The sequence below is a fragment of the Megascapheus bottae genome, chromosome 12 (assembly GCF_031878675.1).
Source record: "Megascapheus bottae isolate mThoBot1 chromosome 12, mThoBot2.hap1, whole genome shotgun sequence".
NCBI lineage: Eukaryota > Metazoa > Chordata > Mammalia > Rodentia > Geomyidae > Megascapheus > Megascapheus bottae.
Genome location: NC_143520.1, coordinates 29,622,888 through 29,645,298, shown reverse-complemented (window position 1 = coordinate 29,645,298; position 22,411 = coordinate 29,622,888). Strand labels below are relative to the sequence as shown.

General features: G+C 41.7%; 1 protein-coding gene across 2 annotated transcripts in view; it reads left to right on the top strand.

Moving 5' to 3' along the window:
• Positions 1 to 420: 420 nt before the first annotated feature.
• Positions 421 to 22,411, top strand: part of LOC150056388 (uncharacterized) — an 83,327-nt gene continuing 61,336 nt past the window's right edge. For both annotated transcript variants that reach the window (XM_090343122.1, XM_090343123.1), the window contains exons 1-2: positions 421 to 478; positions 3,361 to 3,477. In XM_090343122.1, coding sequence (XP_090199248.1) covers positions 476 to 478; positions 3,361 to 3,477 — 120 coding nt within the window. In that variant the 5' untranslated portion in view covers positions 421 to 475. The remainder of the gene's footprint in view (positions 479 to 3,360; positions 3,478 to 22,411) is intronic.

The following is a 22,411-nucleotide window of genomic DNA, read 5'->3' as shown; positions in this document are numbered from 1 at the left end:
ACATAATTCCAGTGGAGCTGGTTAACTCCACTGACAGTTACAACTGTCTGAAACTTGCTGAACAAGGAAGAGGAGAGACTTGCCCTCAGCTTCAATGAGATCAAAGACCTCTGCTTTCTATTGGCTTCACAGAGAAGGTGCTGAAGATAAGCACAAAGCAGGTCCCTTGCATTTCACTCTTTAGTCTTCTTGCCATGTACTGGGTGGTACTGAGGAGTGTCCTCAGAGCCAGGCAGAGACTTAGCCTCCAACACAGCTCACATATTCACTTAACCAATATTTGTTTAATGCCAACTGTGCACCAGACTCTCTGTAGAACTCTCAGTAGTCATAGTGACAGAGATCATAGATGGGTCACAGTGGTCAGGGCCTGTGCTAAATGCATCACAGGCATCATCTCATTGAAGTCCACACCTGGCTAAAGCATTAGCAACTGTTATTAAGCAAAAAGGACTCTGAATCTACACAGCCCAGGATGGTGAGTGACTGTCAGAGCTGGCATTGAGCTGGACCCAGATGTCCTGTCTCACACCTGATTCACAGAGAGGAGCAATGCTCACAGTGGCTTAGTGCCAGCAACTTCCCAAAGATAGACTGAGCAATTAAGGGTTGAAGACAGCATGTGAAGTTGGCTGGTACCAAGCCTAGTCACTTCATGTCGTACCCCCAGATACGCTCTACCTAGACATAGAGCAGAGAGCAGTGGGTTAGTAGAGGTCTGGAGAATGGAGAGACCTAGACATAGCTTTTCACAAAACTGAAGCTGGACATTTTAAGCTCTGCTCAGATGCAGACCCAAGCAATAAGGAGGCCTCAGCCTAAACTTGCTCTGAAACTATGATGAATTCCAACACACACACACACACACACACACACACACACACACACACAAGTACCAGCATCTGAGGACTTTTGCATGAAAGAAATGAACCCTCCAGATTTCTGGATATAAAGATAGAGGTATGAATCATTTTCCTACTCCTAAAACCTTTAAAATTTCTGATCTAAAATGACCTGAAGATTTTCGGGATATATTTCCATTGTCTTCCCTCTGTATGGGTCTAATCTGTATGTACTAATTTCTTCTGGTAAGGATATCAGTCATACTGGATGAGGGCCAAATCTAGTGACTCATACAACCTCAATTAGCTCCTTAAGACTCTATTTCCAAGTAGTCACATTTTGAGGTACTAAAAGAGGTGAGAACGTTAACGTGCAAATTTGGAAGGTGATACAAGTCACCTTAGGGCAGACGTGGTTCCATAATTTTGGTAAAATGCCTCTGTGGGAGAAAAGACAAACAATCCTCTGTGTGGAATGCCCCCAGGGCCTCATAGGGTCTGGCACAGATGGGAGGACTCACCCACCTTGGCCATTCATGGACAGGGCCTCAGGAGTGACCAGACCCTCACAAATCCTCCTCCACAGTGAGGTCATCGGGATCTCAGGATGCAGCACACTTGGAACCATTTGGTCCAGTCTTGAGATCTGTGGCATGTCTGTGAGTGGAGGGAGAAAAGTCTTACTCTTGTGTCTTTAGACCAGGGCTAGTTTGCTAAGCTGCTTACAGCTCTTCACAGCTCCTGTCTGATGGCTACAGGCACAGTTATTTCACATCCCATAACGGGGGCTAGAAGGGAAGCTGCTTTGATCTGTTATCAAGAAGATTTAACATACATTTACGCAGGAATGGATGAAACTAGGCTCATCTGTGCCCTAATTTTCAAATAAACAATGATCCTGCAGCCTCATTGAGAACATCTGAGAACACTGAGCACTAAACAACTAGCACAAATGTGGAACTCCCTGATTTATTCTTTGAATAAAGATGAAGTGAGTAAGGGTAGAGCGTCTTCGCACTGTGGCAGGCTGTTTGCCTCTCCAGGACGAAAGGCCTCAGACACTCACACTTCAGTCTGGCCATAGCTTTGAAAAGGTATGAAAATGCTTTCCCCAGCACAGGGCTCTGCATACAGGAGATGGACCTGGTGCCTTTGTTCTAGGAAGAAACTTTCTGAAACAAAGGTGTCAGGATTGAGTTAAGGTCTGATTTAATGTAAGCTTACGTTTCAGCTGCTGAGTCTACATTTATAAGGCATCATGCACCTTGGTTTTGTCACCCAAAATTAGTAGTTGTAGTGGTAGTAGTAGCAGCAGTAATAGTATTTGTGTGTGTGTGTGTGTGTGTGTGTGTGTGTGTGCGCGCGCACGTGCGCGCCCACATGCCTGCCTGTTCTGGAGCTTGAACTTACAGCCTGAGTGCTGGTCCCTAAACTATTTTGCCTAAAGCTAGAGTTCTACTTGAACCTCCATTTTACTTCTGGCTTTTTGGTAGCTAATTGGAGATATGAGTCTTGTGGACATTTTTTTACCCAAGCTGGCTTTGAACTGTGATCCTCAGATGCTCAGATCTCAGCCTCCTGAGTAGCTAGGATTACAGGCCCAAGCCACCAAATCACAGCTCACTCAGAATTTTTTGTTTACTTTGCCGACCCTTAACAATATAAAAGCTACACTAGAGCCTGAATTCCCCATGGGTGACCCACCTCAACATTAGTCCCTGGGTTCCAGATGGCCTTGACTCTTTCCTCTTCCCAGAGCCTAAGACCTGGCCAGAGAGAGCATTTTGGCCTCCCAGTCTCTTCCCCTGGAGGACTGGTCCCTGAACACTTTCCAGGTTCTTGCCAGCATGCTATTCTGCCCTGCAGTGGGAGTAAGGAATGGACCACAGTCAGGCAATAACCCAGATATAAGCAACAAGATTCAGAAGGCAGTTGTGCCACAGGTGATTTCCCTGTAACTTAGGCATTTTGGGTTGTATACATGTGCTGACAGAGATTTGATCTGGTAGCAGTAGTACAACATCAAGTCAGACTGTGTCTTGGACTTAAAGGAGCAGTTTGGTGGTGATGACAGTAAGACAATGAGTTTTGAGGCCTGATAATTCATGGATCACAAATATATCATGTGAGCTAGAACTCAATCATTCCCACAGTGGCTTCTTGATGTCTCATCTCAATTGTGTGTTTCCAGAGAAATTGTTTCCCATAGCAGGTTCAATCTGCTCCGTTTCAGGGACTTCAATCTAGAAGTCACTTCTTCAAACCATCCAAAGGTTTTGCAACCATCTAATACTGATGTTAAAGTACTCTCTGCTCTAAATATCCTGTATTTAAATGAAACCTGCCTGGTCCAGATGAGAATGTTACTTGATCCAAGCTAGACCAAAGAGAGAAAGACCATCGAATTACATTCCAGAAGTTGAGAAATGGAGTCTAACTTTCTGATGTATTTGGCTGTTTTCTGATGTATTTGGCTGTTGTGGGTCCGGAGCAACTGACAGCCATCTCACCTTTTCAGGAGAGCTTGTCTAAGAAAAACCACAACAACATGTGGAGGACCAAATCAAGAAGTGAGAGATCAACAAATACTGATCAAGCATCTCTGAAGCACCTGGCCAAGGCTCATCTCATTAAGGTAAACCAGACATGTTCCATTGTGTCATACCATCTGAGGAGAATAGAGCACCTATCTCCACTATCAAACCCATTGGCTCACTTACATGAGCCAATAATTTCCTCCTCCTAAAACACAGTTGGGCTACTTCATCATTTGATCAAAACACAGTTAAAGTGTAATGGTGACAACATTATGATACATGTAAAGTCTAGGTCTGGGCCTCCCAAATCATATGAAAGACTCATGTGAGAGACACTCACTGCAGAGATGGTTTTCATAGGTATTTGAAGGGGGGCTGCTGTGGACCAACTCAGAAAAGCAGCCAATGGGAATTCCTTAGTAACATTTGGGTATGCTAAATCACACATTCAACTTGAATACTAGTTTCAGACACTACTATTATTTCTCTTTTTTTTAAATGTAATTGTCAGGGTGATGTGCAGAGGGGTGTCAAAATTCTCAGGTGATGTATAGAGTACATTATTTCTTGAATATTGTTACTCCTTCCCATATTGTTCTCCCACTTTCCCTCCCTACCCCCAGTTCATTTTCAACATACTGTCTTGTGAATATCATTGTTACATTGGTTCTTCCTTTTTCCTTCGTCTCGTCATTTTGTTGTTCTCCTTCCCTTCCCTAATTCAAATAAACAAGTAAGTATACATACAATATACCATGTACCAAAGTCAGATACAGTAACAACAGGAGATAAACCATAAATGAGAAAAGAAAGAAAGAAAAAGAAAAGAGAAAAAAATAACTTCACAGAGTACATTATTAGAAACAACCACCACAGAGAAACCTCTTTTTTTAGTTAATTTTTTCTTTTAGAATCTAAAAAATCCTTTATATACCTCCACATACAGTGTTATTAGCACCAGATGACAATATTATTGTTGTGTGAAATATTTTACTGCAACCGTGTAAGCCAGAGCAGGTAGGCATTTAAAAAAAAAACTGTAATGAGGGGCCGGGAGTTTGGCCTAGTGGTAGAGTACTTGCCTAGCATGCACGAAGACCCAGGTTCAATTCCTTGGTACCACATATGTAGCAAAAAGCCAGAAATGGTGCTGTGGCTCAAGTGGTAGAGCCCTAGCCTTGAGCCCAAGCCCAGGACTGACAAACCCCCCGCCAAAACTGTAATGATTAGGTGAATGCATAATCAATCCTTAGAATGACAGCTATTCTGTGTGTGGGGGGAGCTAGACTTTTTCATCTTATTGTATATCCCTGAAACAAACAGTAATGTAAGGAAAAAGATTGCTAGATTGTTTTCTGTGATGTTAATCAACAACAACAACAACAAAAATGGTTCACACTCCATTGTAAGAGGCATGCTGACCATGGCTTTGGGTGGGTACAGGTACAGAATAACTCTTCCTCTTCTGGAGTATTAACTAGTATCTTTGAATATCCATATAGCATAACTAGTATATTAGTTATATTAGACTACTAAGTAGTAAAAACTTAAAAGCCATATAAGAGAAGAGAAGGAAAACATTTTGATACTTGGGTTATCAAAAGGAAAGACCAGCCTGATACAGAGGAGTGAACAGGAACAAATATTGATCAAGCATCTCTGAAGCACCTGGCCAGTGCTTGACTGACCAAAAGTAAACCAGACATGCTCCACTGGTTCAGAGCAGCAGGCTTGGTGAAAGAGCATGCTTGTTTGGCAGAGGATTTTTATATTTGGAATCAAACAAAAAATTATTCCAAGGCAAAGCTAAAGAATTAGTTGGGTGATCAAACCAGCTGATTCTCAAGTATGAATCATAGAACAGCTCTGAAGTTAGTTCCAAAGATTTCTGAAAATATCATGAGCATCTTGAAGCTTGGGCATAACCTCCTGAGACACTGTTTTGAAGGCACAAATTCATTTGTTACATTGGGTACATTCTAGCATCCTTTTTTTGTTTGTTTTTGTTTTTATATGAACAAAAAGATCATATGATTAAATGGTTGGTGAATGGAGTTTTCCTCTAAGCTGAGTCTTCCTAAGGCTTCTGAGGATGCAGATGTTTGTTAGGTCACATAAATATGAACATTAGATTCCAATGGCTCACTGCCTCTGCCTTGGCATTGCTTTTGAGTCCCACACCTGATGCTGCTGGGGTCTTCTCCAAAAGAGCATTCGCCTTTTGGGGGATTGCCTTCTTGGGGCACACATTGTTGATAGCTGATCATGATTCCACTTGGGGCCATTTCAGCCAAAATCTCTGTGAACACAGATTTCTCCTTGTGGCCCGATTTATCCTGCAAGCATGAAATAAAGACCTTCATCCCAACTCTGAATTATATGGGCCCTCTATTATCTATTATACGGAGACATGAATTTCCGAAGTCCCTATCTCAAAGAGTTTACTGATCACCTGTCTACAATTTTTTAACCGTCTCCCTCCTCCACCTCAGCCACAGGCTGTGGTTCGGCCACGATGATATGCAACTTCAACTCCATCTATCCTCCCTCCAGGATCAGAAATGAAGTCCTCATGGCCTCCTTTGTTTGTGAAAACAATTTCTGAGTGCTAGCTGCTGCCTCATAGTCCCATTAGATAGAGCATTGCCTGTGGACCAACACCTTGGTTACTGACTTGGTCAGGATCTTTAGAAATCAGGGTCTCTTGCTCTTTCTTCTGATTTCTTTTTCACTCTTGCTAACAGTGTATTACTTGATCCATGTCTTCATCTCCATTTCTCTTGGTTTCTGATATGGCTGATTTCAAAACAAAGCTGATATGACATGAATAGCATGGATTCTGGGCAGGAGGCTGCCATTCTCTGGGCATGCCTAGTGGCAATGTCTGCAAGTGACCAGACAGTGAGACTTATCTCACAGGCTTTCATTGGGCAGGGCTGGGCAGCTCAACTCAGCAAGGCCAGTATAATCAAAAATGGCACAAGACTCCTCATTAGGATTTCTTTTAGGAAATCAAAAGGTAGGCAATGTTCCAATACTGGTTTATAAAGCTTGTAATATTATAGTTCTTTTTACAATAAAGATGTTTTCACTTAAGCGAAAAAAGGAAATGTATGCCTCAATAGTTGTAAGGTTATTAAAATTGTAACCTCCCAGCCCCCTTCTCCCAGCAACTTCCTCCAACTGTAAATTTTATTTGACTGTCTGAGGGAAATACTATATTTATATTAAAACAAGCATAGATAGATTATGGAGTCAGATGCAAAACTCACATGAATTTTTAACAGAAAATGGGGACTTAAAAGAAATTTCATATCTTGCTGCTCCAGGGCATGCATTTCCTCCTCAGAGGGAAAGTTTGGGAAGTTCTGATGTGGGCGCTGAGGAGCCTCGGAGAGCTTCCTCACAGAGGCCCGATGGTGCAAGGGGCCAGTCTGAAGTATGATGGAGAGCAAACGGGCAGGTCCTGAACTCAGCCCTGTGAAATCACTGGACAAGCTTCCACTTTATCCCCGACACCATCCATGCTGAAGAATCCATGTGTGTGCTCTTGAGATACACATGAACAGTCCTGTGTCACTTCAGAGACATGACTCACCCCCCCATCACATACCCAGCTGATCCCTCCCCACTCCGCATACCTTCTGCAAGCCACCCTCATTTGCCTCTTTCTAGCATACCTCATCTCTAAGAAGGCAAGCTTCAAAGCTTCTGAAAGCCAGGCCCACTTGTTGGCGGACATGAAGCAATGGGCTGGATTCATGTCATTGACACTGTGGTCTCTTGGTGCCAGGCTTCCACCCCCCATCCCCCACCCCCACACAGACAGTCCAGTTAAGGGGTCCATTTCCTGACAGAGTAGTCTCATCTGTTATACATCAGTGTTAGGATAAAGCTACTTCATGGTCTGTCCAAACAAATGAAACATGAAACAAGTTTCAGGTGGTGGTTGTAGACTTTGAAAACAAGGAATGCCCTCATGTGTGGGGTGCAGGTGAGGCTCACATAGTACTGGAAAGGGGGCCTATGGCCACCGTGAGTAGCTGTTCCTCAGTGGTCTTCAGGAAGTTGAGCTGCTCCAAATGCCCAGGTCCTTCTTCCGGGAATGAACCATGGGTTCTCCCCTGGTCTTTCATGTGGTTTCCCACACCTGCATATCAGGGATGTCCCAGCAGCCCAGGATGGAGACTTCAGAGCTTCCCACAGATCACCTAGGCAACGGGAGGACGACAAGGACACCTCTCCCCTCCAGTGGAGGACTGGGTATCAGAAAAGGGCTTCCACTTTCCTTCCTCTCTGCCTTTGCTTTCTGTTTCAAGTCTGTAGCATATCTTTTGACTCACAAACATTTTAGAGCAAACAGTAAGAAAGTCTGCTTACAGGGGAATGTTCTGAATTCTAATAAGGCATTTTCTCTGTGGAAGGTAGCACCACTGTTTTCGGGTTCCAAAGCAGATTCTGCTTTTTAATATTTGATCCTTCCCTGTGCTGTACCCTCTAGCTGGAGCTTAGCAGGTGCAGAGCTCTGAAAATACTGAAGACCCCTAATAAGATCTAGGGCATTGATTGGGGTGAACTTTTTAGGAGGCTCATCAGTGGCTACATGCTCAGCAGGATGCAACCAATATTTACTTATTGATTATTGATTATGTGACATGTGCTTGAAATGGGATGAGGAGAAATGTGGACACAAATCTAAAGGGTAGCTGGGTACCTGTGGATTACACTTATAACCCTAGCTACTCACTAGGCTGAAATCTGAGGATTGTTGTTCTAAGTCAACCCAGGCAGGAAACTCCATAAGACTCTTATTTCCAGTATATACCAAAAAGTCAAAAACAAAGCTGTGGCTTAAGTGGCAGAGCACCAGCCTTGAGTGAAAAAGCTAAGGGACAGCTACCAGGCCCTCAGTTCAAGACCAAGTACCAAACACACACACACACACACACACACACACACACACACACACACACACACTATCTAAAGGGAGAGAACAAAAACAAGTTCTTGGTTTTGTTAACTATTTGAAGGAGATGGGCAAGATACTGTAGATACATATACAGAATGTAATTTGGCTAAGAGTAGAAGATCGAGTCAGAAACGTTCTTCCCCAATAAGTGACACAGAATGAAGATCAAAGCTCCCAACTGAAAATCAGTTTGTGGAGGAGCTGAAGGTGAGGGATGGAGTGTGTTTAAGGAAAGTAAGATGTTCTGTTCTGCATCTCAGAGAGGGGCCCAGAGGAGATAGGTGATGGCATGGAACACAGAAAAGGCAATGAGAAATAGCATGTTATTTCTCTTCTCTTATTTTGCCCTTTGGTTAATCTCATATTGTTACTGTATCTGACTTTGTTACCTAGTATATTGTATATACGTTTGTTTGTTTATTTGAAATAGGAAAGGGAAGGGAGGGAAACAAGATGATTGGGGGGAGAGAAATGGGGACAAAAACCATGGAAAGGAGTATCAATGTGTGAGAAGTAATGTACCTACTACCTGGCAAAAGTAACTGTAACCCCTCTATGCATTACCCCAATAATAAAAAATAAAAGAAAAAGAAAAAGTGGGCGGGAAGTTTGGTCTAGTGGTAGAGTGCTTGCCTAGAATGCATGAAGACCCATGACTGGCAAACAAATAAGTAAATAAGTAAATAAATAAATAAATAAATAAATGGTAAAAGAAAAGGCAATGAGACACAGCTAACAGATTATAGGACAGAAAAGGGCATAATAAAATTCACATGTTTAGAAGCCATTCAGAGGCCATGTGTTAGAATAGATTTAGCAGGAGAATCAGCTAGGACTTGTAGTTCACATCATTAATGCATTCAGGAGGTAAAGAATGGTAAAGATTTGAAGCAAGCCTGAGCAAAAGTAAGTGACATCCCATGTCATCCAATAGGCTAGTGTGGTGATGTGCATTATGTGAGAAGCATAAATAGGAGGATCATGGCCCAGGCTGGCCAAAAGCAAAATGCAAAATGTTATGTAAGAAAGAATTAAAGCAAAAAGGGCTGTGGGCATGACTTAAATAGTAGAACAATCTGCCTTACAAGTACAATGCCCTAAGTTTCAACCCCAGTAATTCTTTTTTTTTTACTATTTTTATTGTAATTAATAAAAGGGTTACATGATATTTGCCAGATAAAAGGTGCATTAATTCACATACATTGACACCCTTTCACATGTCTTGGTCCCTATTACTCTCCCCCCCACCCCCCATCTTGGTTTCCCCCCTTCCCTATTCAATTTCAAATAACCAAATACAAATATATCTAATATATCAGATAACAAAGTGAGATACTGTAACAATATGATATAACCAAGGGACAGCAAAAGAGATGAGAGATAACATAGTACATTAAGGACAACAATCATTCATTATATGGCTTTTGTTTCAATATCCTGGAGGTCCTTTCAATTAGCTTCATACTATATGGCCTTATGTATCAAGGTTTTGCTCTATTGCAAATCTCTGCTAGTAGAGCCCAAGGTTTCTACTGATTATGACAAATGAGGGAAACCATTGAGCCTAAGTTCTTTTGAGTCTGGCTTACTTCACTTAATATGATTTTTTCTAAGTCTTTCCATTTCCTAAACAAATGGGGCAATGTCATTCTTTCTGACAGCAGCATAGAATTACATTGTGTACAAATACAACATCTTGTTGATCCACTCATCAACTGAGGGACATGTAGGTTGGTTCCATATCTTTGCTATGGTGAATAGTGCTGCAATGACCATTGTTGTGCTAGTGGATTTAGTATGTCCTTGTTTCTGGACAGTTGGGTAAATGCCAAGTAGTGGAATTGCTGGGTCATAGGGGAGCTCTATGCTTAGTCTTTTGAGGAACCTGCCATACTGCTTTCCATAGTGGTTGAACGAGTTTGCACTCCCACCAACAGTATAGTAGGGAGTTTGCACTCCCACCAACAGTATAGTAGGGATCCCTCTTGGCCACATCCCCTCCAGCATCTGTTGTTATTAGTTTTCTTGATCCTGGCCATTCTAACTGGAGTGAGGTGCAATCTTAGAGTTGTTTTGATTTGCATTTCTTTTATGACCAGAGATGTTGAGCATTTCTTCATGTGTCTATAGGCCATTTTTGTTTCTTTTTCAGAGAAGACTCTCTTTAAGTCTTTGGCCCATCTTTTAATGGGATGGTTGTTACTTTGAAGATTAGTATTGGAGTGATTCAATTTTTTGAGCTCTTCATATATTTTAGATATGAGGCCTTTGTCCATTGTATGGTTGGTGGAGATCTTCTCCCACTCTGTAGGCTTTCTAGTTAATTTACTAGCTATGTCCTTTGCCATACAAAAGCTCTGCAGTTTAATGCAGTCTCACTTATCCAGCCTTTCTCTGATTTGTTGTGATTCTTGATCCTTATTAAGAACGTTTCGACCTGTACCTAGGAGGCCTAGTGTATCTCCTATTCCTTCTTGTAAAGTTTTCAGTGTGTCAGCTTTTACCTCCAGGTTTTTGATCCATTTGGAGTTAATTCTACTGCAGGGTGACAAAGAAGGATTCAACTTTAGTTTTCCGCGGGTGCTTAACCAGTTCTGCCAGCACAACTTGTTGAAGAGGCTGTCTTTCTTCCTTCTATTTTTTGGGCTCCCTTGTCAAAGATTAGGTAGCCATAGGTCTGTGGTTTAATATCTGGGTCCTCAGTTCTATTTCGTTGGTCTTCAGGCCTGTTCTTGTGCCAGTACCAAGCTGTTTTGATAATTATAGCTCTGTAATAAAGTCTAAAGTTTGGTATTGAAATTCCTCCTGTGCTGTTCTTTCTGCTAAGAAGTGTTTTTGCTATACAGGGTCTTTTATTATTCCATATAAAATTTTAGATTGCCTCTTCTATTTCTTTAAAGAAGGACATTGGGATATTGGTGGGTATTGCGTTGAATTTGTAGATAGCCCTTGGCAAGATTGTCATTTTCACAATGTTGATTCTTCCAATCCAGGAGCATGGGAGGTTTTTCCATTTCCTTAGTTCTGCTTTAATTTCCTTTTTCAGGGTTTTAAAGTTTTCATCAAAAAGGTCCTTTACATTCTTAGTTAAGATAATTCCTAGGTACTGGCTGGGAGGTCTGTCACTCGGGTCTTGAACTCAGGGGGCCCAGCTCAAAATGCCACTTGGGTTCCTCCCAAGTGCTCTTCCACCCTTTCAAAGAAAATAATTAGCTCACTGTCGAGAACACACACTGCATTTCCAGTTTTATGCAGAAAGTTGCTTAATACCTTCTAAACTAGTGACCTGCAGTGACCCAATTTCCTACATGGAGTCTGTGGTTTCCTGCTCTCCCTTCCCCCGACTTTTTCTGTCCACTTGTCTTCTGTGACACAGATGACAGCTTTTCCCCCTCATCTCCTTGCTCCTCATTCTTGTTCTTCTCCCACCACATCCTTTACTGTGCAAGACACTTATTTCCTCTCTAATCCATGCCTTTGTGTTCATTATTGTTTTCTTTCTGAAAGTGTCTGCTTTCAAAATGGGAAAAGGAGGAAAGGCAGGAGACTGGCAGTGGGCAGTAGAGGGTGTAATTGTAATCACAATAAATTGAATGCATGTTATGAAAATATCATAATGAAATCCATTACTGTGTACAATTAATGTACACTTAAAAATGATGGTAGTTAAGGGCCAGGAATGTAGCCTGGTGGTAGAGTGCTCACATACCATGCATGAAGCCCTGGGTTTGATTCCTCTGTACCACATACACAGAAAAAGCCAGAAGTAGTGCTATGGCTCAAGTGGCAGAATGCTAGCCTTGAGAAAAAAGTGTCCAAGGACAGTGCCCAGGCCCTGAGTTTAAGCCCCAGGACTGGCTAAAACAGCAAGAACAAAAACCAAACAATTCCTTAGTGCCACATAAACAGAAAAAGGCTGAAAGTGGTGCTGTGGCTCAAGTGTTACAGTGATGGCCTTGGGCAAAAAGAAGCTCAGTAACAGTATTAAAGCCTTGAGTTCAAGTCCCATGACTGGCACACACACAAAAACAAAAAATAGGCTGGGAGCATTGCCTAGTGGTAGGGTGTTCGCCTAGCATGCACAAAACCCTGGGAAGCCCAGGGTTTGGTTTCTCAGTACCACATACACAGAAGAAGCCAGAAGTGGTACTGTGGCTCAAGTGGCAGAGCACTAGCCTTGAGCAAAAATTGTCCAAGGACAGTGCCTAGGCCCTGAGTTCAAGCCCCAGGGAAAAAAAAGTTTAAAAAAATTATGGTGGTTAGTCTCTCAGAAGGTATCCATAAATGAACTAGGAAACAGGAGGGCATAGATGGGGATGAGATGCACGGAGGGGATAATGTTGGAAGGGTGACACTAATCAAGATGCATTGTATGCATATATTGAATTAAAACCCTTTTGTATGAGTATTTAAAGATCTTTAATTGAAACAAAGCATAACAAAAAACCATTAATTGGGCCGGTAGTTTGGCCTAGTGGTAGAGTGCTTGCCTAGCATGCACGAAGACCCGGGTTCAATTCCTTGGTACCACATACTTAGAAATAGCCAGAAGTGGTGCTGAGGTGCAAGTGGTAGTGTTCTAGCCTTGAGAAAAATACAAGGACAGTCCTCAGGCCCTGAGCTTAAGCCCAGGACTGGCAAAAAAAGAAACAACAACAAAAAAAACAACAAAAAAACCCAACCATTAAGGGCCCATAAAGAATGAAAGATATTTATTTCAATCAAATAATTTTGCTCATCTAAAAGCCTTATAATCAGAGCCTGTCTATTGCTTGTTTAGTATGCCCTATGAACTAAGAAATAGCTTTTACATTTTTAATGGTTGAAAAAAATCAAAAGGATATATCATGACACACAAAACTATAAAATTCAACTTCCAGATGATAAATATTTCCACCTACCAAAATAGTCCCACTCAGAACACACACTTAATTTTGCCCAGATCCAATGATACTACAGTTGAACTGCAGCCCTTCAAAAAAGATACCTTGAAATCCTAATTCCTAGTACATAAAAGTGTAATTTTTAGAAATTGGACCCTGTAGAAACATAGACAAAGTTTCACTGAAGTAGGATGATTCCCCTGTTCAAATGACTGGTGCCCTTACAAGAAGACACAGGATGCATAGGAAGACTGCCAGGTGATAATGAAGGTGGAGGTTAGAATCATTAAAATGCTAGGCAAAAGATTGCAGCAAATTGGAAAAGTTAGGAAGAAGCAAAGAAGGATTCTTCTGTACAGATGTGGGAAGAATCATGGCTCTATAGACAACTTGAGTTTAGACCTCAAGCCTTGAAAAACCATGCAATAGGAAATTCCTGTTGTTCTGAGCCATCCAGTTTATGGTACATAAAAAACTTGTATACCATCTTGTCTGTCCCACATCCTTCTTCCTGGGGACATCTTCTAGTAGCTATGAGCTTCTCCCAAAAAGTTCCTATCTGAAAAATCATCTTCCTTTTCATAATGGTAGTTTTCCCATATGTGAAACAGCTCCTATGGTGTTGAACAATGTGACTCATGCAGTCTGAGATAGTTTGCTAAGCCTCAAACCCTAACCGTGTCACCTCTGTCCTGAGCCTTTTTATTTAGCCTTTAATTGCTTCATAGTGTGGTTCTTCAAGACCTTTTTGGCAGTATATACTGTCTGTGCCTGCATGCTCCCTGCTACACTGCAATCTCTATAAGGACAGGGGCCTGTTTTGTTCACATAGTAGATAATAAAATTTTGTGGCGTAAACAATGGGAAGAGGACCTTTCACCCTTGCTTATGGAAAACTTAAAGCTTCTCTACTTATCCTGGAGTAAGGAAGAGATGGCAGAGTTGGAAACAATGAACAAAGTGGTTGAGTGCTTGAGATCGAAAAAAGTAAATCTTCATTTGCCTCAGGAAAACAAGTGAGAGATACTACCTTTGTCCTGGGCCATCTTGTGATCCAAGTGCAAAGCGACTTCAGGGACCTCACAAACATGATTCTCAGTGTGCACTCACCGGGAGTAACAGAGCCCAACCACAAGGTTGCTGTCTAGCACTTCATTAAGGACTTCCCAAGGGCCAGGTTGACCAGAATGACCAAGTGATCTGATTGGTCCAGGATAGAACAGGGAGGCTGAGCAGGAGCTCAAGAGCTTCATGTTCAGAGACCAAAAGGTTCTCCCTCCAGCTCTGAACCTGAGTGCTGACCACATAATAAAGCTCTACTTTTCTAGAACTCCTACTTCTGCAAGGCACGGTTAAGACTTGCTTTAGAAACATATGAACAACAAATGTGTCATAAAAACATATGAGCAACTTCCAGATGGAAATGGGTGCCATGGAATTGAGCACTTCAGATGGTTCCTGGGGTTCTAAGAGAGACAATGATGGGGTAGTGAGGGGAAAAGGCAGTGGGCAGATGCCAGGGAACTAGAACTAGCCTTTCAAAAAGACGTGTGAGAAGGCATTTCACAGGGTAAAGTAAAAGGCAAACATGACAAAGATTTAAGTATCTGCCTATTTTCTCTCATATGTGGAATTTAGACCTAAAATATGAGCATTTATGTCAACATGTACTCGTCTGTATTCATACTGAGACTTTATGATCTAACACCTTTGAATGGTTAACAGTTTAATATAATGAGTATTGGGAAACTAAAAGGAGTCCTAATGGAGTGGGGCAAAACATAATGGGGAAGGACTAAAAGGAGAGGGATGGAGCATGGAAAGAGGCAGGATGGGTGAATACCATCACCATATTCAATGAACATACATGAAAGTGAAACAGTGAGACCAGTTGGGATGGATAGGTGGGAGTACAGAGGATAATAGTATGGGTGTCTCATCAAAGTGCTTTATATGCATAAATGTACATGTTAAATTAAAATCCCTGTACAACTCTTTAAAGATAATAATTAAGGCAGTATGAAACTGAAATTATTAAAGGATAAAAAGTGTAGATATCAGGCCGGGAGTTTGGTCTAGTGGTAAGGGTGCTTGCCTAGCATGCACGAACACCCAGGTTTGATTCCTCGGTACCACATACATAGAAAAAAGCCACAATGGTGCTGAGGCTCAAGTGGTAGAGCTCTAGTCTTGAGAAAATCCAAGGATAAGTGTTCAGGCCCTGAGCTCAAGCCCCAGGACTGGCAAAAAAAAAAAATTAGATATCAGAATATAGTTAGAAGACAGTCAAACTCTACTGGGTGTAAACAAGAAGTGCACCAACCAACTAATAATTCCAGGAAGACAATGAGAGGTACTTAAACCTCCTCACCCGGGAACATCGGTGTCCTGATGCCAAGAGACATGTAGCAGGTCTGGGCTCTGAGTTAAAGAGGGAAACACCTGACATTTCTCTGTTTGGGTGAATAAATCCCTGATAGTTTGGTAATGGGCACTTGAAATAAAATATAATGACACAAGTAATACAACATCAGTCAATTTATCCTGAACAATAACAGAAAGTGGTCGTCAGTAGCACTGGAGCAGATATATGACTCCCTTGAGAAGCTGGCATGATCTACAACTGGAAGAAGTTCTCTCTCGCGCTCTTCAGCTGGCTTATCCTTGTTTGCTCCCCAGCATCTCCAAAGTGATGGGCTATTTAGGTGGCTAACCAGGAGGGGACTGCACTGGTCCCCCCCCCCCCCCCCGCACACACAGACAATGAATGCTTGATAAGTGGACACTAGGCTCTTTAACTATGTTCACTACGAGCAGCTGCTTTTTTATTATGACAATTATAGGCTCATTGAGAATATGTCATACAAGTTATTCATTATTGTTTTAGGTGTCACCCCAAGGCAGAAAATTAGAGATAATATATTGCGACTTAAGTTTCTTCTATTAAGGATCACAAACTCTTGCCAAATGAAGTGTCTTCATTTCCCTCCATCTAACTTATCCGTCTCTCCTTTCCACTCAATTCATTTAGCTGCTGTGACTCTCTGGGTCCTTTCTCAGGGACAGGCTCCACATCAGTACTCATTTCACCCTTATGTGTTCAATTTCCACCTCTTTTGGCACTTCCTGGCAGTCTTGGGCCCCCTTTGGGAGGAAGTGGGCCAAATGTGTCTGCCCTTTTTGTTGCTTGTACCTTTTATGACTCTGTGCTTTTAGACACATGTGAAATAGGGAGTGGGGTAAGGTGTAAGAGTCTTCAGGCCAAATCTTGTCTGAAAGGTATTTGAAGACAGCATCACACAGTACCTAGTATGAAGCAGCAGTAAATCAATACCTGCTGTTCTTCTGAGTAGATCCCCCCCCAAAAAAACTAGTGAAGGAATGAGGGAATAGTGTAAAGAGGCACCACTGACTGATGCAAACTTACATAATTTGAATACAAAAGATTGAGCCAAGAAATAGGGACCTGAGAACATTTTGTTTTAAGGAAAATGGTTTGCCCATCAGAACAACTGTAATCCATTGTCTCAGTTCAAGGCAGTTTTAGGGGCAGTTTTAGGACTACATGGTACTTTCAGGACTCAGTCCCTGCTCTTTACTCGCCAGTGTTCATACAGAACATTGAATAGGAGTCTCAGGTATAAGGAAGTATGCGTGGGGTTTTAGAATGTCACTCTTAGATGAAAACCACTAATACATCTATTACTTGAGAGAAGTAACAGTGGTTTCATGGAAAAGAACGTTATGCTGGACATTTCAATAGCTGGCCCCCAATTTGGCAGCTCCAAAGTCTCTGAGAGCTGTTTACAGTGGACTGTTTCAAGGATTTCTAAGAGCAATTTTGGCTACACAAGGGTTGCATCTTACAAGCAACCACACATTGAAGCTCTGTGCAAGAGGAAGATGTGCTAGTCAGCGTAAGTTCCAGACCATTGGCCACTGAGAGAGCACTCTTCTATTCCTAGCGATTCTCTGCCTCCTTTCCACATTCAATCTGAAGTAACTGGGTGGAAGACCGAAGATTGATGGGGAAGAAAACAGTGTCAGAGCAGAGTCCATTAGTAAAAAGGATTTTGCTGGTTCTCCCCAAGTCCTATAACAAGACAGCTCTGTGTTTTCCTTTTCTATCTAGAATTTTAAAAAGTAGGGTGCTGGTAACTCATGCCTGTAATCCTACCTACTCAGAATGCTGAGATCTGAGGATCATAGTTTGAAAGCATCCTGGATAGAAAAGTCCATGAATCTCTTGGCTCCAACTAGCTACCCCCAAAAAGCCAGAAATGAGGATGTGGCAAAAGTGGTAGGGTGCTAGCCTTGAGCACAAACGCTCAGGGACCAGTGCTCAGGCCCTGAGTTCAAGCCCCAGAACTGGCGGGAGGGTATGCGTGCACGCACATGTGCGCATGCATGCACACATACACAAACATGAGTTATGGAGAACAGGCCAGAGACTTATGGCAGTGATGCTGAAAAGCCACTCTGCCTTAGCCCCTAAACACCAGAGAAAAGTCTTTCTTCTTTCCTCAATGGAAGCTGCAGTAGCAAAGGGTGTCAAGCCTAGCTTCCATCTTCCCCCAGTAGTTATCTTCAGAAAGGAGTAAAGGTACACTTGAGAGTATACAAACTGTCCATGGATGATTTAAAGGGAATCCACTCTTAGGGTCTTAATTTCCAGAGTACTGATTTCTACAGCCATCTCATGAAAGGTCCCATGCCTAGTTCACCCATGGTCATGTCACCAAGGAGTTTTGCTCTGAAGTGTTAAAACTTCCTCAAGAATAAAACAGGAGGAGATGGATATGCTGGTTTCTGGGGGCTTCTTAATGATTCATTAAGGCATCATTTCCTTCAGGGCTTTCTCTCTTCCTCTGGCTCTGTGTGTATGTCTGGCCCACATTTAGGTACTCTAAATTTAGAACAACTGAAACAGTATAGGTTAGTGATGATAGACTTTTTTCACATGATTTCTTTCAGAATCAGTCTGCATTATTCAGTAATTAAAACTTATTTTATCAAACTAATCCATGAAATATTTATTCCAATTATAGCCACTCTTCATCTTATTTCATCTTAGGAAATGTTTAATCTTTTATAACTCCTCACAAGAATAAACTTCCAAGCTGAGGATGAAACATTTAGTTGCCAACTTTAATTTGTGTGAAAAATACAGTTATTTAAAATTTGTTTTAGGAAATACTAGTCCAAAAACATTTGAAAACTGAAGCCACAAGTATTTCATGTTCCCACCTAATGGTGATAAAACAGTTAGACTTAATATCCTTATTTCAATAGCCACTATTCAGAAATGCCCACCATCACAAAGGCTCTATTGGATAATGTTGGTCTGGAATACTGGAACTAACATAGCTTTTAGGAACAGGTACACTTCCAGGAAAAGCTGTGAGATGATTAAAAAATAATCATAACAAGCAATCTTTCTAAAATATAGTTCAAACTCATGATATAATTTTTTTTAAGTATACACATTGGTTTATAGGGAAAACTAAATTCAAGCTAGCAAAATTCTGGCCCTATCTTCAGTCACCTTGTTTCTCCCCCTGCCAACTTCTTGAAATTCCTTGCAAAAATATTTTGTTTTCAAATGTGTGTGTGGTAGTTTTAAAACAACACCATGAATCTTCCTCCGGGCTTTTGATTGTTTTGATGATTACAATATGGTGGCCGTGTCATGTGATTTTCAGGCCTCTAGTCTTCCACCTTGTTTGCTGACAAAAATTACTCCTCCTAAGGCTGGGAATGTGGCTTAGTGGTAGTGTGCTTGCCTAGGCATGCACGAAACTCTGGCTTTCATTCCTCAGTACTACATAAACAGAAAAGGCCAGAGGTGGAGCTGTGCTCAAGTGGTAGAGTGCTAGCATTGAATGAAAGAAGCTCAGGGACAGTGCCCAGGCCCTAGGTTCAAGCCCCAGAACTACGGGGAAAATATTCCTTCCCTTCTTGGAGTCCTAAGCTGCAGGGAGAGATACCTGACTACCCTGTACCTACAAAGCCATGTCAAGTGACAGTTAATACTAGCTGAACTGTTCTTCAGACATAAGAACACGAGATATTAGACTTGAGAATGAAGAAGCCACCTTGATTGGTCATTGACTCATGAAAGTGGTTGAACAACTTGATTGGAAAAGTTAGAAAAATTTGATTATAGATAGAAAGCTAGGCAATGGAAAAAAATGAGATAATTAATGATCCCAAGACAACCAATATTGATCCATGAAGAAATTCATAGTACATATGGCTCAACTGTGAGTACTTATATCATAGTAACATTACTTATAACAGTACTTATAAACATAGTGACAGATCATTGATTTAACCCAAACTGGTCATGTAACTACACTGGCAAGATAGAAGGAGGAAATTCGCATACAAAAAGAGTGCAAGTGTGCAATACAGATTGTCTAAAATCAAAGAGGCAGCTTAATTTTTTGAGTTTACAGAAGAAACACATAGGAGTTACTGAAGGATGCATGTGTGCCAGTGAGTGTGATCCAATAGAGAAACAGATGGACAGGAAGTAAATGATGAGAGGAGGCCAGGCAGAGCACTCATAGCCGGATGGACCTTTCACAGAGTAGTAGGCATCTCTCCGCAGGGGAAAGTGGCTGGAAAGTGTAGATGTGGTTACAGAGTTTTAAGTGGCTAGTACCAGGGCTTGGACTCAGGACCCCATGTTTGTTCAGCTTGCTTGCTCATTTAACAGGTGATTTGAGCCTTGCTACTTATTTTCAAAGATGGAGACTGGTGAACTTTTCTAACCTGGTTGAGTTTAGATACTTCGGACCTCTGCCTCCTGAGTAGCTAAGATTACTACTAGCTGACAGATTTCACTGCTAGTAGATTTTACTAGCTACTACTAGATTTCAGTGACCTGAGACACTAGTGCCTGGCTGGCAGATTTTAAGATTAAAGATGCCTCTGTGTGTGTGTGTGTGTGTGTGTGTGTGTGTGTGTGTGTGTGTGTGTGTGTGTTTGCCAATCCTGAGCTTGAACTGAGGACCTAGGCACTGTCTCTGAACTATTTTTTGTTGTTGAAGGTTCGTGCCCTGCCACCTGAGCCACAGCTCCACTTCCAACTTTTTGGTGGTTGGAGATAAGAATCTCACCAACTTTCTTGTCCAGGCCAGCTTTCAAATGCCATCCTCAGATCTCAGCCTCTTAAGTAGAGAGGATTACAGGGTGAGATGCCAGTGCTAGGTAACAAGACTTCTTTCCTAATTAAATATGAGAAAAGTTCATCAGCTGAAAGAAACCTGTGGTGCATAAGAATTTCACAAATAAAAGAAGTATGTCAGGGTCATAATTTAAAGAACATGAATGCTGGTTTAAACAGAGAAATGTGGAAGCATCACATAGTCATTTGAGAACCTCTTTCAGATCCATGATGCTGAACAAAAAGTAGAAGCAGCTTGATTTTCCAGACATGTTGAGTTTCTTGAGTGCAGGCATAAAGAAATGGATAAGTGGGTCTTTCAGGATTTTGTGGGAACCTATACTGAAAGGTAAGTGGATTCTAAAGACCAATATTTTTGAAGACATGGTGATGAACTGTCTGCTCTAAACTGGACAAGAAGACATAGGAAGTGACTAATGTATTTTAAGAATTGGTGGAACCAATGGAAAGGAAATCTCTAATTGTTGTGGTACTTGAGAATATGCCAAAGAGAGTAAAGTGTGGCTGTGTAAGAAACTATTAGCAACTTGACACATCCTGGTGGCAACAAGGTTAGGATATGACCTTGACATGAAACAGAGGAAGAAAAAGTCATTATGGATGAGAAGGTCAAGAAAGCTGACCAGTGTACTAATTGATACAGTTGTGCAGCTAACTTCAATGAAATTGATATTAGAAACTATGTACAAAGGAAGACACGTAACTGTCAACTATGGCCTTCAATAAATAAGAAGATGTCATCAAGTGTTAGAATCATCAGGACCCTCTAACAGGCAGGGCCTCTTGTTAGAAGTAACAGGATGAAGTTCTGAGAGCAACAGTACATAATAAACACTACCTGCAGGTCTTGACATTCATAGACTCCAAAAGACCAAATGCACTCTCCTAGAAAGCTTTGTCCTTAGGACTGGCTGGGCTCTCATTAAGGCAAGGAAGAGGAACAGAGGATCAGAAATCACTAAGGACATTGCAGATTGGGGAATAGGATCCCAGAAGCAGCTGTGACGTTTGGGAGGAAAGGAAAGAAGAGTGGGAACGGGATCAAATCAGTTATTAATAAAAACAGGAGGGGAATGGAAGTACAGGTGATAATAAATGGCTAGAAAGTTCTGCTCTCTGTCTTGAACTCTACAGCAGAACTTGTTAGGGATGCAAATTTGGGACCACACTACAGTTACTGAATCAGAACACAAAATGGAGGACCTAGAAATCTGTGTTTTAATAAGTCCTCTTCCAGATGATTCTGTCACACACTACATTTGAAAACATTTGGTACACAGAATGTTTTGCTATCTTCTTGAGTTCAGATTTTCCTAATTTAGTAACCGTTAGCCACACCAGCCTTCCATTTCCTTCTTCCTAAGCTCATACTTTTCTCAATTGCCTTGTCCTAAGGCCTCTGCCCAGAGGCTCCCAGATGCCTAGAGGCTTCTAGGCACTCTGAAGCACAGCAGGACTCTAATCAGATCCTCCTGACTACACCACAGCCATTCACTTTCTAATCAATTAGCCTTTTGTTTCTCAAGCACTTAGCACTTAGGGTTTCCTACAATCTTTTGTTTGAAGAGTGTTTGCCCCTCTGCCCTGTTAGCATGTGAACTGTGTGAGAATAGGGAATTTAGCCATTGCCTCCTCTAAAGCTCTACTCTCAGGGAAAGATCTTACTATCTAGTGAATTACTTCAAATAAAATGAAATGGGATAAATCCTGATACTTCTTAGACTTTGAGGTGCACCTATCATTTGGTAGGCTGTTCAAATGTCGCTTGTTTCTGAGTTAGGAGGCAGGACCTCAGGTTCCACACTCCCGGAGTATGGAGATTATGCTTCAGCTGGCTTCCAGTAGCAAAGTTTTACATTGAGCCCTATTTTTTGTTGGGTTTTTTTTTTTTTTTTTGCCTTTTTGCCTTTTTTGCCAGTCCTGGGACTTAAACTCTGGGCCTGAGCACTGTCCTTGGACATTTTTTTTTCTCAAGGCTAGAGCTCTGC